This window comes from Arachis ipaensis, chromosome B01 (assembly GCF_000816755.2).
Source record: "Arachis ipaensis cultivar K30076 chromosome B01, Araip1.1, whole genome shotgun sequence".
NCBI lineage: Eukaryota > Viridiplantae > Streptophyta > Magnoliopsida > Fabales > Fabaceae > Arachis > Arachis ipaensis.
The window spans coordinates 6,997,222-7,011,736 of record NC_029785.2 but is presented as its reverse complement, the minus strand read 5'-3'; the positions used below and the strand labels follow the sequence as shown (position 1 = coordinate 7,011,736).

The 14,515-nt window shown below is 39.2% G+C and overlaps 2 protein-coding genes across 2 annotated transcripts; one reads left to right on the top strand and one right to left on the bottom strand.

The window, feature by feature from the left end:
* LOC107614493 (pentatricopeptide repeat-containing protein At2g17670) lies at positions 737-3,026 on the bottom strand. Its single transcript, XM_016316714.2, has one exon. The coding sequence runs from the start codon at positions 2,905-2,907 to the stop codon at positions 1,480-1,482; it is 1,428 nt and encodes a 475-aa protein (XP_016172200.1). The 5' UTR covers positions 2,908-3,026; the 3' UTR covers positions 737-1,479.
* On the top strand, positions 11,071-11,895 carry LOC107645293. Its single transcript, XM_016349288.1, has one exon. It carries the CDS (start codon positions 11,071-11,073, stop codon positions 11,893-11,895), a length of 825 nt encoding a protein of 274 aa, XP_016204774.1.

The window sequence follows — 14,515 nt, the reverse complement described above, 5'->3', positions numbered from 1 at the left end:
CACATGTCCAAGAAGAAGCTGAAAGGGCTTTCCAGAATTCGGTTCCTCCTAAGGAGACTGAACAATCACTTCCAATATTAGCAAGACACACGAAATAGATTCCACACAAATTTAACGCATCTCATTTAGATGCACTCATAATAAACATGGATCCCATTTTGTTAAAGCAGTACTCACTAATTTATGGATTCCACACACATTTTCTTTATAAAACTCTAAATCTCCGTGAGACCACAAAATCGCGAATTCTAACTGTGGAATCAGTCACTCACTCATGTAATTATCAAGTTAGGCTACTTACATTATATCCTTTGGAGACCGGCCTTTTCCTGAACACTGCGTTGAGCGAGATGTTTGTGCACTGAATTGCTCCTTTTTAACTGTGCACATGCAAGAATTATTGAGCACATCTGCAGTAAGTCTGCCCACTCCAAGGCCATGAAAATCACATGAAGCTGTAAAAGATGCACCCCTGTCGCCTACTATCACTTTGGTTAAACAAAACAAGACAAGGTTTTCATAAACAACCTTTTAATCACACACCTTACTTATACACTATCAATCCGAAAAATAAGTTAGCACAACCCCGTGCCATGATTCAAAATATGCCTTTTGATTTCCTAGAACTACCCATGAGATATAATTCAACCCTAAACCAAACACACCACAACACAGCCTCCAAGCAGAAAGTGCGATGGAAGAACAGATCGAAAACTGACTCTTCGTACCTTTAGAATAAAAAAACAATGCAGGAGTTATTCCGGACGAACTCCCACTCCGTTTGAACTTTCATTATATCTGTTACAAGCTCAAACTTTGCATATGTTCTTCGGTACAAGAGATGGTGATGAAAATGAGAGTAAAAACTAGAAAAAAGGAATAGATAACAATATTCATGTAAAATTCATGTCGTAATCTTATTTTCTCTTCTTATTGTATACAGCTTGCTGAGTGCTAAAAAAACTCGGCAAATTTCGTGAAATGTTTGTTTAAATTTATCCAAATTCTCTGTTGAGTGTGTGATATGCCCGAGAGAACACATTCTACTAAATCCAATAAAAAAAATTCATGCCCAGTGGCTAAACACCAATGGGAAACATCACAAGCTATATCCTCTTGAAAGGGGTCATTTCACACATGCAATGCAACTAACTGGGCATCACTCTGTAGCCACGGTACATCGAGAAATAGATTGTCGCACATCAGGCATGTAGGTATCAGTTATCAGTATAAGCTAACTCTTAAATATTTGTTAGATCTTCGTCTGGTACTGGCCAATGAAAACCATGATCAACCTCTTTGACAAGTCTTCTTCTTTGCAATGGCTGTGTCGTACTGCTGCCTGTGCCAATCTGAGATTTTCTCTCCTCTTCTTTCCTTCTCTTAGCATTCGCCATAGCAAACATTCCACAGTTTTGTATATTGACTTTGTCAACAAACTCTTTTACATCCTAGGCAACCATTGGCAAAAAGAACAAATTAAACTGCCTGACCTTTTTCTTTTGCCTTCTTGAGCCACTTAAGCGTGCTCTCCAATGTCGAGTAAGCAACAACATCTGTCAAACTCTTGCTTTCAACTGCATAATCAAACACTTCATAGGCCTCAGCAATTCTATCATCCCTACACAGTGCCCTAACAAACGTGGCATAAGAAGCTGTCTCAAGCTTCAAACCACCTGATTTCATCACTCCATACAATTCCATTGCCTTCTCCAACAACCTAGACTTACATAACCCATGTAACAGGGTGTTATACGTGCACGAATTCGGACAGCACCCCTTGTCCTCCATTTCTCCCAACAACGCCAATGCACCCAGTGCATCCCCTTTCCTGCACATACCATTCATCAGCGAAGTATAAGTCACCTCGTCGGGGAAAAAGCCCTTTTCCGCCATAACTCGCAACAACTTTTTAGCTTCCACAACCCTTCCACATTTCGACAACCCAAAAATCAAAGTGTTATAAGTGACAAGATCAGGCTCTACCCCATCATCCTTCATCTTGTTATAAACCTCAATCGCCTCGCTCCCCCTACTCAGCATACAATACCCTTTCATAATCGTATTGTATAAAAAGCAATCGGGCTTAAACCCTTCCTCGTTGAGCACACTAACCAACCTCAAAGCCTCCCTCAAGTTCTTAGTATTACACACATTATCAATCAAAATCGTGTAAGTAACAAGATCAGGCTTAAAGCCGAAACTATCACGCATCTCATCAATGAATCCATAAACAGTACTCAAGCTACGGCACTTACATAGATGTTTAACAATGCAATTGAAAGTGTAAGTGTCTGGAACACAATGCTTCAAAGAAAGCTCTTTGAACAATTCAACAGCGTGGTCTACCCTTCCGGCGGAACAGAGCGACCTCACGGCGACATCAGCGGTGGATTTGTCGGGGGAGACGCCGTCTTTGACCATCAGATTTAGGGTTTTATGAATTGGGGAAAGGGAGGAGGGGGAATCAGGAGGCGAATCGTTGTTGCAGGTTTGGGAGAGGAGGATGTGGTAGGTGGATCGGTCGGGGGAGAAGGAAGGGCTTGCAGCGGACATGTGGCGGAGAAAAGCGACGGAATCATCAAAGGTGGAGATTGAAGCGTAGGATTGAAGAAGAGAATTGTGGAATCGAGGGTCAATGGAAGCATTTGCGGAATCGGAGGTTTTGATTATGGAGTTGAAGACGGTCTTGGCTTCTTGGAGGCTCGGGGATTTGAAGAGAACGGGGGTTTTCGGAGGTTGTTGCTGGTTGTTAGGTTTTCGGGATTTTCCGGGAAAATGAGAAGGGGTTTTCTTGGGAAAGTGATGGGGTTTGGAGGATGGAGAGGACGGAGGAAGTAGAGAAGATGGGTTTCTGAATTGAGGGTTTGTGACAGCGGATCGAAATGCAGGTGGTATTTTTCCCATTTTGTCCTTCTTCTTCTTCTTCTTCTTCTTATTCTGAGAGTAGAGATGCGAGGGGAACAAGAAAGGAGGCAGAGAATGACAGTAGAGTCTCAAAGCTCCTCCAAACACAACACAAACCTGGGTTTAGGGTTTAGTCTTTTAGATCAACAATAAACACTGGTGATTAAACAATTTAATATTACATATATTTTTAATCCGAAGTAAACACAAAAAATTATAATAAGATTAATTATCATTTTATTAATTAGCAATTTTATGATAACATGCTATTTATTTTGTTATCTGAAATTAGGGGTGTTCGCGGTGCGGTTTGGTTCGGTTTTAAGGAAAAAAGTCATCCAATCTGAACGCTTAATTTATGTGCGGTGCGGTTTGGATTGGATAAATTTTTTTTGGAAATCCGATCCGATTACAAGCGGTTTGGATTGGTTTGGATTTGTGGTTTTTTAAATAAAAAAATTAAATACATATATCAAGTCTCAACATCAAGTTTTAACAATATCTTAAAAAGCCAACGGTAACATAACAATATAAATAAAATTATAGGTTAGTTAAAATAAATAAACAAATAACATTTTGAACATAAAATATTTATTAAATAATAATAATACATGAATAATAGAAAAATGTATAACAAATTGAACATGTTATAAGTATAATTGTAAATATAATAATAAAATAATAATATTATAACATATTGTGCGGTTTGGATTGGATTGGATCGGTTATGAAAAGTATATCCGAAATCCGATCCGATCCAGCGGTTTGTAAAAAATAGAATCCAATTAAATCCGAATTAATACGGTTTTAATCGGTTTTCAGTTTGGATCGGATTGAATGAGCGGTTTAATTTGGATCGGTTTAGATTTGAACACCCCTACCCAACATTAAATATGTCTTAAATATTTACCATTCTGGTTTGTAAAATTTAAATGTAATTAATTATTCTAAAAATCATATCTACTACTTATTAGTTGTTATTTTTATAATATACTATAATTTATTGATTAGAGTAAAGTATTGTTTTTTTTTTTTTTTACCAAAGATAGGAGACTCGAACCCGCAACCTCTTAATTGAGTATCGGGAGACTATGCCATTTGAGCTATTGCTCATTGGCGAGTAAAATATTGCTTTTGTTCCCAACGTTTGGAGTAAGTCTTATTTATGTCCCTAACGTTTAAATTGTCATATTTGTATCCTTAATATTTGTAAAAATGATTCAATATTATCCTGTCGTCAATTACACATCATGAGTTTTAGTTGAAGTTTTAAAAATCTCTTGTTAAAGTTAGAATATAAATGTCTCGGATAGAACTGATGATCTACTCCGGATAATAACTCATCAAAAGTTAAATTAATCCCAACAGCATTTACATAATTCACTTTTTTAGTCCAATACAATAATTAATTATCATGAATTAGAGTTTGATTTAAGAATTTATTGTCGATTAATAAATTATTGCACAGACAAAATAAAATTTAAATTTTCAATACTTATTTAAGTTGACAAATGAATAAATTGAATCCACAATTTTAAAAACCAATCTATTATCCCTCTTTAAATATATCTTTTTATAGTAAAAACTAAAATGTATATGGACCAACTAAACTCTTAATGCAACAATCCTCTTAATATCAACATTTTAATTTTAGCATTTAGACCATGAATCATGTAAGAATTTAGTTATTATTATTTTTTTATTTAATCAACCTATAATAAATGACAAATCAAAATAATAAGAATGAGTAGACCAACCTAATTAAGGTTGGTAATGCTAATTCTATCAGTAAGTATTTAATCCGGACTAAATTCTTGTTTTGGTTCTTAAGATACACACGATTATCCATTTTGATCTTCAAAATTTAAAATTACTTATATTGGTCATCTAGATTTAAGTCCGGGCACCAATGTGGTCCCATGACTCTTTCCGGCGATGACTAGGTAAACAGAGTGCTGAGATCTCACCCTCTCTGTCACGCTGGATGATAAGTAAACGATGTCGTATATATCTTTGCGTTCATCCGTTACACTACAAAAGGAGGAGCTTTGAAGGTTATAAGGGAAATAAATCGCATGAAATTGAGGGGTCAAGTTGTTTTTGTAGGAGAAGCCAAGTACAGAAGGAAGTCGGATACGAATGGAATCCAGAGAACCACGGGAACAAACGTTGACCAAAACACAATTACTCTCAGGCCGCTACGTCAGGAGGTAGTGGCCCGAGTGAATACAACAGAAGTGGGCAAGGAGGAGAAAAGCCTAGATCCACATGAAAATGGATGGACAAAGAAGGTGGAAGTATTTGTGGCAAAAGAAAATATGGAATGGTTACAGAGAAGCCTAGTGGGAGGGACAACAACTGTTATTAACTTCAGATCCTTGGAAGAACAGATTGTGAAAAATTTGCCCCCGAGTCACCCATATACGAGAACTGGGAGCTTACAAAGCCTTACTGACATTTGATACTATGTTAAGCGCTGAAGAGGCATACACCTTTAATATGAACAGTCTTCTTCAGTTTTTTCATAGCGTTTGGAGATGGGAGGAATCGGAGCGAAGTGAAACCCGAAGAGTGTGGCTAGAATGTTTTGGAGTGCCGCTGCATGCCTGGTCTACGAAAACATTCAAAACCATCGGGAGTCAATGGGGTGAAGTGGTTGGTTGCGATACGATGACAGAATCCTGCAATTACTTCAGTGTGGGACGAGTACAAATTGATACATGTTTTATGAATGTGATTAACGAGTGGATACACATTACAATTGGCATTAGCGGGTTCGATGTTATGGTAAAGGAGGTGGGACGTGAGACGCTTGGAACTAGTTATAAGTTGAATAATAACTCTAATGAAAGCACAACCGGCGAGATGCAAAGAGAAATTGCTTCAGGCAGTGGCTCAGATGCGATTAGCATGATGGTGGGGCAAATAAACTGAGCGGAATGCTTTAGCCCGGGAGAAGAACTGCTGATGGCGGTGGCACGGGAGGATGACGTAGTGGAAGATAGAAGGGTAATTTCTGAAAGTATTTTGAATGAGTGGATCAATGTGACTTTAATTGATAATCAACGCAATCAGGTAATGTTCAAATCAAGCATTGAAGGTATTGGAGGGCATGCGGATTGGTGGGAACGCTGATTTGGGGAGTAATGAGGATTCTGATAGAACCATTTCTTGGGAGGTGGAGGATTTGGACTGTGGGCTGCCAAGTAGGGCTGTCCATGGATCGGATCGTATCCGCAGATCCGCGGTAAATATTCGCATCCGATCCGAAAATTGCGGATACGATCCGATCCTCAAATTGATCGGATCGCAGATATCTGCTCTACATCCGCGTATCCGATCCGCGGATCCACAGATCCGCACTATAATAATTAAAAAATAAATAAATATATATATGTTTGGTATTATATTTACTTGTTTGTATGTTTTAGTTAGTAATTATTATTCATATATTGTATTATTTTATTTTTGTTATTTAGAGAGAGTTTGATTAAAAATATTTTAGAAATAAATAAGTTTAAAAGTATGAAAGAAATATTTTTATCGAATTATTTTACATAGAAATATGATTAAAAAGAGAAGGTTTAATTATGCGGATATATCCGATATCCGATCCGATCCGATGAAAATTGTGCGAATCGGATCGAATTTTCGACCATATCCGATCCGATCCGATCCGCGGACACCCCTACTGCTAAGGGGTGCTAGAAGGAGTATAAAAACAAAAAAAAACACAAAGGATACTTGGCCCAATAATAAGAGCAACCGGTTTGGGCCACCAAATGCTGCTGGGCCAGAACTCCTCGTGGGGGCAGCAAGAAAGAACGCTGAGGCGGTTGACAAGGCTGGATCGGGTTAGGATGAGGCGGGTTGAAGGAAGCGGAGCTCACCATGGGTCTGCAGCCCTGTTATTCATCGTGAAACTACCACAGGAGCGATGTAGGGAGATCGCGGCGCTGCTTCCCCCCTGATCCCGCGAAAACAAGGGGCTGGAGGCTTACGTGAATCCCATGCGAGCCAGGGACTGGAGGGATGGTGTGCGATTGGGACGGCCAACGGGGATGAGGGTGAGCCGGCTGTTGACGGCAGAGGCGGTTGCGCTGAGGCGGTTGGGTGTGAGGAGTTGATGGCGAATCCGGAGGAATTGGACGATGGTCGGGTTCTGGGGATGAACAGGAGTGTAACCCCAGGCCTTCGGTCAGTTGCTGGCTTAGGAGTTGCTGGGGCTATGGTAGGAATACATGACGGAAATGGGGATGTTAGTGACAATGGCAACCTTGGGGACAACGGTTCAGACGAGGAGAACAAAACCGCTGGGAAAGCTGAAAGCACAAGTTCGGCTAACAGGATAGATGTGGTTAACGGTGCTGTACACGTCTGTAATGGTTCGAAGATAGGGCCGGGAAAGTTAATGCCGAGTGGAGATGGAGTTGGGATTACTACCAGGAAGGGTGACGGAGATGAATATGAAGATATTGGTGACAACCATAGTTCAACGCTGGAGGAGCAGATGTTGGAAAACAGGAGGACATGGGAAATAGCTGTGGAGTCTGGAGCCATGCTGTACAACAAAGAAGACGATATCATGGCCGCCCTTCAAACTCAAATTGAAGAAAATGCACAGAAAAGAAGATTGGCAAAACAAAAGGCGAAAGCAAGACGATGTAGACTTAAGAACAAAAGCAAGGTGTGTAATAATATTTTTAAATGATTTTAGTTCATGGAATGTGAGGGGATTGAGGGGGGACGGCAAAGTGAAAATGATAAAGGATATGAAGAAAAAATATAAACTAGACATGTTAGGTCTGATTGAAACTAAAAAGCTTGCAGTAACTAGATTTGATGTATCAAGGTTCTGGGGACAAGGTAGTGTTGGGCGGGAATTTGTTGAGTCTGATGGTGCGTCGGGAGGTTTGTTGTTAATGTGGGATGAAATGAGTTTTAAAGTGAATAATTGTTATAAAGGGGAGATATGGTTATGTGTAGAAGGGGTAATTTTGAAGAACAGCTTCAATTGTGCATTTTTCTTTATCTATGGTGCCCATACCAGAGACGAAAAACTTATTGTTTGGAAAGAGTTGAGCTATACAGCTGGATTATGTCAGGTACCTTGTTGCTTTATGGGTGACTTTAATGAGATTGTACATATAGAAGAAAGGAAAGGTAATGTCAACTTATCAATTTCTGCCGAAGAGTTTAAGAACTGGATACAAGATATGCATCTGGTGGACCTACCGCTTAATGACATGAAGTTTACCTGGTTCAGAGGACGATCCTATAGCCGGATTGATAGAGTTTTGGTGAATCTAGAATGGGTGGAGGAGTTCCCAGAGATTCGCTTGAGAGGAGGACCACGGGCTTGTTAGATCACTGCCCTATGATAGTAGAAGATACTAGCTTGAGATATGGGCCTAGGCCTTTTCGGAGTCTTGACTCGTGGTTTACACATGAAGGCTTCCTAAGAATGGTCAAAGAGGAATGGAGGGGATTAGGGAATATACAGTTCATAGAAAAATTGAAGGCCTTGACAAATCCGCTGGGAAGGTGGTTGGTGCACGAAATTGTGATCATCAATGGCGCCAACAACTTGGTACGCACAATTATAATCTCAACTCTTTGTCACAACTCCGCACAACTAACCAGCAAGTGCACTGGGTCGTCCAAGTAATAAACCTTACGTGAGTAAGGGTCGATCCCACGGAGATTGTCGGCTTGAAGCAAGCTATGGTCATCTTGTAAATCTCAGTCAGGCAGATTCAAATGGTTATGGAGAATTGATAATTAAAAGATGAATAAAACATAAAATAGGATAGAGATACTTATGTAATTCATTGGTGAGAATTTCAGATAAGCGTATGAAGATGCTTTGTTCCTTCTGAACCTCTGCCTTCCTAGTGCCTTCTTCCAATCATTCATACTCCTTTCCATGGCAAGCTTATGTTGGGTTTCACCGTTGTCAATGGATACCTCCCGTCCTCTCAGTGAAAATGGTCCAAATGCGTTGTTACCACACGGCTAATCAGCTGTTGGTTCTCGATCATGTTGGAATAGGATCCATTGATCCTTTTGCGTCTGTCACTACGCCCAACACTCGCGAGTTTGAAGCTCGTCACAGTCATCCCTTCCTAGATCCTACTCGGAATACCACAGACAAGGTTTAGACTTTTCGGATCTCAAGAATGCTGCCAATTGATTTTAGCCTATACCACGAAGACTCTGATCTCATGGAATGGAAGGCTCGGTTGTCAGGCGAGGCAACCATGCGTCATGAACCAGAAAGCTAAGAGATACGCACTCAAGCTATTGCAAGTAGAACGGAAGTGGTTGTCAGGCACGCGTTCATAGGTGAGAATGATGATGAGTGTCACGGATCATCACATTCATCAAGTTGAAGAACGAGTGTATATCTTAGAGAAGAAGTAGGCGTGAATTGAATAGAAAAACAATAGTACTTTGCATTAATTCATGAAGAACAACAGAGCTCCACACCTTAATCTATGGTGTGTAGAAACTCCACCGTTGAAAATACATAAGAACAAGAAGTCTAGGCATGGCCGTGAGGCCAGCCTCAAACGTGAATAGGTCTATGAAAAAGTATGAAAATACAATAGCAAAAAGTCCTATTTATAGAAAACTAGTAGCTTAGGATTACAGAAATAAGTAATTAATGCAGAAATCTTCTTCTGGGCCCACTTGGTGTGTGCTTGGGCTGAGCATTGAAGCTCTCACATGTAGAGACTTTTCTTGGAGTTAAACGCCAGCTTTTGTGCCGGTTTGGGCGTTTAACTCCAGCTTTTCTGCCAGTTCTGGCGTTTTGATGCCAGAATTTTTATGCTGACTTGGAATGCCGGTTTGGGCCATCAAATCTCGTGCAAAGTATGGACTATTATATATTTCTGAAAAGCCCAGGATGTCTACTTTCCAACGCAATTGAGAGCGTGCCAATTGAGCTTCTATAGCTCCAGAAAATCCACTTTGAGTGCAGAGAGGTAAGAATCCAACAGCATCTGCAGTCATTTTTCAGCCTCTGAATCAGATTTTTGCTCAGGTCCCTCAATTTCAGCCAGAAAATACCTGAAATCACAGAAATACACACAAACTCATAGTAAAGTCAAGAAATATGATTTTTATTTAAAAACTAATAAAAATATAATAAAAACTAACTAAAACATACTAAAAACATACTAAAAATAATGCCAAAAAGCGTATAAATTATCTGCTCATCAGTGGCACAGAGATAATTTTGGAGACATGGATAAGAAAATTATGAAGTTTGAGGAAGAGATAAAGAAGATAGACGACATGGTAAGCAATGATGTATTTGATGGAACAGTTGAGGCAAGAAGGAAGGCGTTGGTGACGTGCTGTAAGAAGTGGTATGTAAGGAAGGAACTGCACTAGAAACAGATATCGCGATCCTGCCTCGCGAAGGACATGGACAAAAATACCAGGTACTTTCACAACGTAGCTTCAACTAGAAGGAAGAATAACAGGATTGATGCGCTGGTTATTAATGGAAGGCTAGTCAGAAATCAAGCAAGGATAAAAATTGCTATCAGAGAGTTCTATAAGAAATTATATTACCAGGAGGAGGCTCCTTTGGTGGGCTTTAGAGATGGACTGGTAAATATAATAGATGTGGAACTTGCTGAAGTATTGGAGGTTTTGTCGTCGCCTGAAGAGATAAAAGACGCCGTGTGGGACTGTGAATCATCTAGGGCACCAGGAAGTGATGGGTACAACATGAACTTCATTAAAAAGTGTTGGGAGGAAATTGGGGCTGAGTTCACGGCAGCGGTGCTAGGATTCTTTCAAACCTCTAGGCTACCGAAAGACTCTAATCTCACATGGGTGGCATTGGCGCCGTAGTTTACTGGTGCTAAGGAGATTAAAGACCTTCGTCCAATTTGCATGGTTGGTTGTGTGTACAAGGTGATTTCCAAGGTATTGGTTAGCAGGATGAGATCAGTTATGCCAGGTCTGGTTGGAGAGACTCAGAGTGCGTTTGTAAAGGGACAAAAAATACATGATGGGGCTCTGCTTGCTTGTGAAATTGCACATTGGCTCAAATCGAGGAAGAAGGAAGCAGCAATAATCAAGCTGAATTTTCAAAAGGCATATGATAGGGTCAGGTGGAGGTTTGTGGACATTGTCCTGTAGAAGATGGGATTTGGCCTTAGGTGGAGAGAGTGGGTTATGGAGTGTGTCAGCACAGCCACTATGTCAGTATTGGTAAATGGTTCGCCAACTAAACCGTTCAAGATGGATAGAGGTCTGAGACAAGGTGATCTTCTTTCTCCGTTCCTATTTGTACTTGTTGTTGATGTTCTACATAGGATGATTGGGGAGGCAGTCAGAAATGGTCGGATATCCCCTCTGTTCGTGGGAAGAGACAATATAGAATTGTCACATCTCCAGTTTGCTGATGATACTGTGTTGTTCTGTCCGCCAGAGGAGGAGTCCGTTAAGAATTATAAAAGGCTTCTACGATGCTTTGAATTGATGTCGGGCTTAAGCATCAACTTTGAGAAATTGAGTTTAATACCTATAAATTGTGATCAACAGTGGGTTCAGAGCATGTGTAGCTTGTTGGGGTGTAAAGAAGCTGCTCTTCTGGTAAAATACTTGGGGATTCCTTTAGGTGCAAATCCGAGGTTGGTGAAGACTTGGAAGCCAATAATTGACAAAGTGGAGGACAAGCTCAGTTTATGGAAATCCAAGGTCCTTAATAAAGTGAAAAAATTGGTTCTCATCAAAGCTGTCTTAAATAGCTTATCGGTATATTATTTAAGCTTATACAAGATGCCGAAAGCGGTTGCGGAGAAACTTATTTCATTGCAGAGAAGATTCTTGTGGGGAAAGGAGGACGGGAGGTATGGCATGGCTTTGGTTAAATGGGAAGTGGTCCAAGCTCCAAAAAGGTTAGGCGGACTAGGAGTTGGTGATGCGATGCTCTACAACACAGCTCTGTTATTTAAGTGGTGGTAGAGATTCTCTTAGGAGGAGTGTCCGTTGTGGAAGAAAGTGGTCTGTTCCTGTAATAATCTCTCCCCTAACCATCTCTTATCCATCCAAGATTTACCTACTAGAGGGGGGCCTTGGAAAGATATTTGCCACCTACAGATAAAGGAGCAACCTGTACGAGACAAGATGATAACTGGCTTGTCAATGGAGATAGGTGACGGAAGGAGAACTCACTTCTCGGAAGATATCTAGTTGAGTTGTGGTTCCCTGAAGGATAGGTTTCCTAGGCTGTTCTCGGTTTCAACCCAAAAAGGCTTTGTCATAGGGGTTTGTGGGTTTTGGAATGGGCTTGAGTGGATTTGGAACTTCCAATGGAGGTCCGAGCTATTCCAATGGGAGTTGAAACTTGTGAATCAATTACATGAAACCTTGAGGCCGGTAAAACTAGCTCCTGACAGAGAGGATAGAGTTGTCTAGAAGTTTGACAGGCAAGGTGTGTTTTCTACTAACTCCTTTGTGCAGGTACTACAGCCAGAGACGCTTCCGAAGGAAGTAACAAGCTATAGTTTCACCAAGACTATCTGGAAAGGCTTAGTCCCTCCAAGAGTTGAGCTATTTATATAGTTTGCTTTAATAGGCAGAGTGAACACTAAAGAAAGACTGTGTAGATTTGGAATTGTCAACTAGGGTGATACTATGTGTGTTCTATGTAATAAGGAGGTTGAAAATGTCTGCCACATGTTTCTTGGTTGTGATTTTACTTGGCAGGTGTGGTGCGCTTGGTTATCTGATTTTGGCATAAAATGGACTACTCCGTGTACTTTAAAGGAGCACTTTGTAAGCTGGACATGTGTCACAACTAGGAAGGAGGAATGTAAGAAGTGGTTCATAAGCTTCTTCGCGGTTATTTGGAACGTTTGGTTGGAAAGGAATCGGAGATTATTTCAGAATACAGGAAAAAGTGCTAGCGATGTTATCAACATGACTATGCAAAATTACAAAGAGTGGAGGTGCGATGATCCCTTTTGTTGTTGATGGCAATGTCGGAGATGACATGCGGATATGTATTTGTGGAGCGATCTAGGTGGTAACAATAGGTGTTTTTTATTGTTGTCTTTTGTTTGGTTTTCTGCTGTTTATGTTTCAAATGCTCCACGTTTGTGTTGAGCTCTTATTGTTTCAAAAAAAAAAGTAAACGATGCCGTTTACCCTTGGCGTCCAAACAAGTCAGAAATGAAGAATAGTGGAGGTAGAAAAGAAGAAGAATACTTTATTTTGGGTCTCCATCATTTCTTCTCCCTTCATATACAAAGCGACGACATTTTTTACTTGTTTGGTTGCCAAGAGTAAAAGACGTCGTTTACTCATCATCCAGCATGGCAGGGAGGGTGCTATCTCAACACTGTTTGCCTAGTTATCGCCGGAAAGAGTCGAGGGACCACATTGATGCCCGAACTTGAATACGGAGGACCAGTATAGGTAATTTTGAATTTTAAGGACTAAAATGGATAATCTTGTGAATCTCAGGGACCAAAATAAAAATTTAGTCATTCAATCCGACTTAACTCGTTCGAGTAAGGCTGGTATTTGACTTACAACAAATCAGTTGAGAACAAAGTCGGTTAAATTACGAGTAGAGTAAGATGTGAGTTTAGTCCTAATCTTACTCGACTTACCCGTATTTCTAATATATTATGGTATGCAATTAAAATTATTATATATGTATAATAAAACTGATGGAGATCGAATCTACATTTTCTTCTTTTTGTAATTTTAACATGGAATTCATTATTATTTTGTTATTTTTAATAAGGTCGAGGATAGGATGCAAACGTAGAACTTTAGAACACATGTCAAATTAGAATTGAGAAATTCTCCTATTAGGCTATTACTATTTCTTTCTTTCTTTTTTTTTATATATTTCAAAACCATGTCTTACTATTTCTATTTTCATTTTTCACATCACAGAAGTTATTTTTCAAAGCGAATTTCTCCTTCTATTCTTGTAATTTATTTTTCTGCTAATACTTATTTTTCTATTAGATACTTCCTGTTCTTTATAAATTTATGGGTATTGTTTACGAGGATAACATTTGCAATATGAATATGTGCTTTGATAGTTTGATTTTTATTGATATAAATTTATTTATTTTGATTTTGATATTTAATACGTTTTCTGTGATGATGTGAATTTTTAGTCAAAGATACTTTTTAACAGAAAAATTATATTTTTTAAAATTTTAATGTATTGACAAATTTTTTAAAACAAAAATAAAAAAACACTAAAATATAAAAAAATACAATTATCAACTTTTTTAAAAAGACTTGTTTTTACTTTACAAAAGAGATGTTTTAATAAAGAAGTAGTTTTACTTTAAGTTTAGTAATAGCCAAAATAGAATAGAATATAATATAGTTTACACTCTATCTTAACCTTACTTGTGAATTAAAAATTTTTTAAAACACCCTTTCTCTAATTCCAACTTGAGAGGTGCAACATTATTCTTTACATAACAAAGGTACTATATTAGTAGTATAATATATGCTTGCTTTTCTGATTCTCTCATCATCAAAGTTGCTCCAAAATGATAACAAATCCTGACCTGGACAAAAGATCTCAGAACCAGTCCCTATCTCTCTCTCC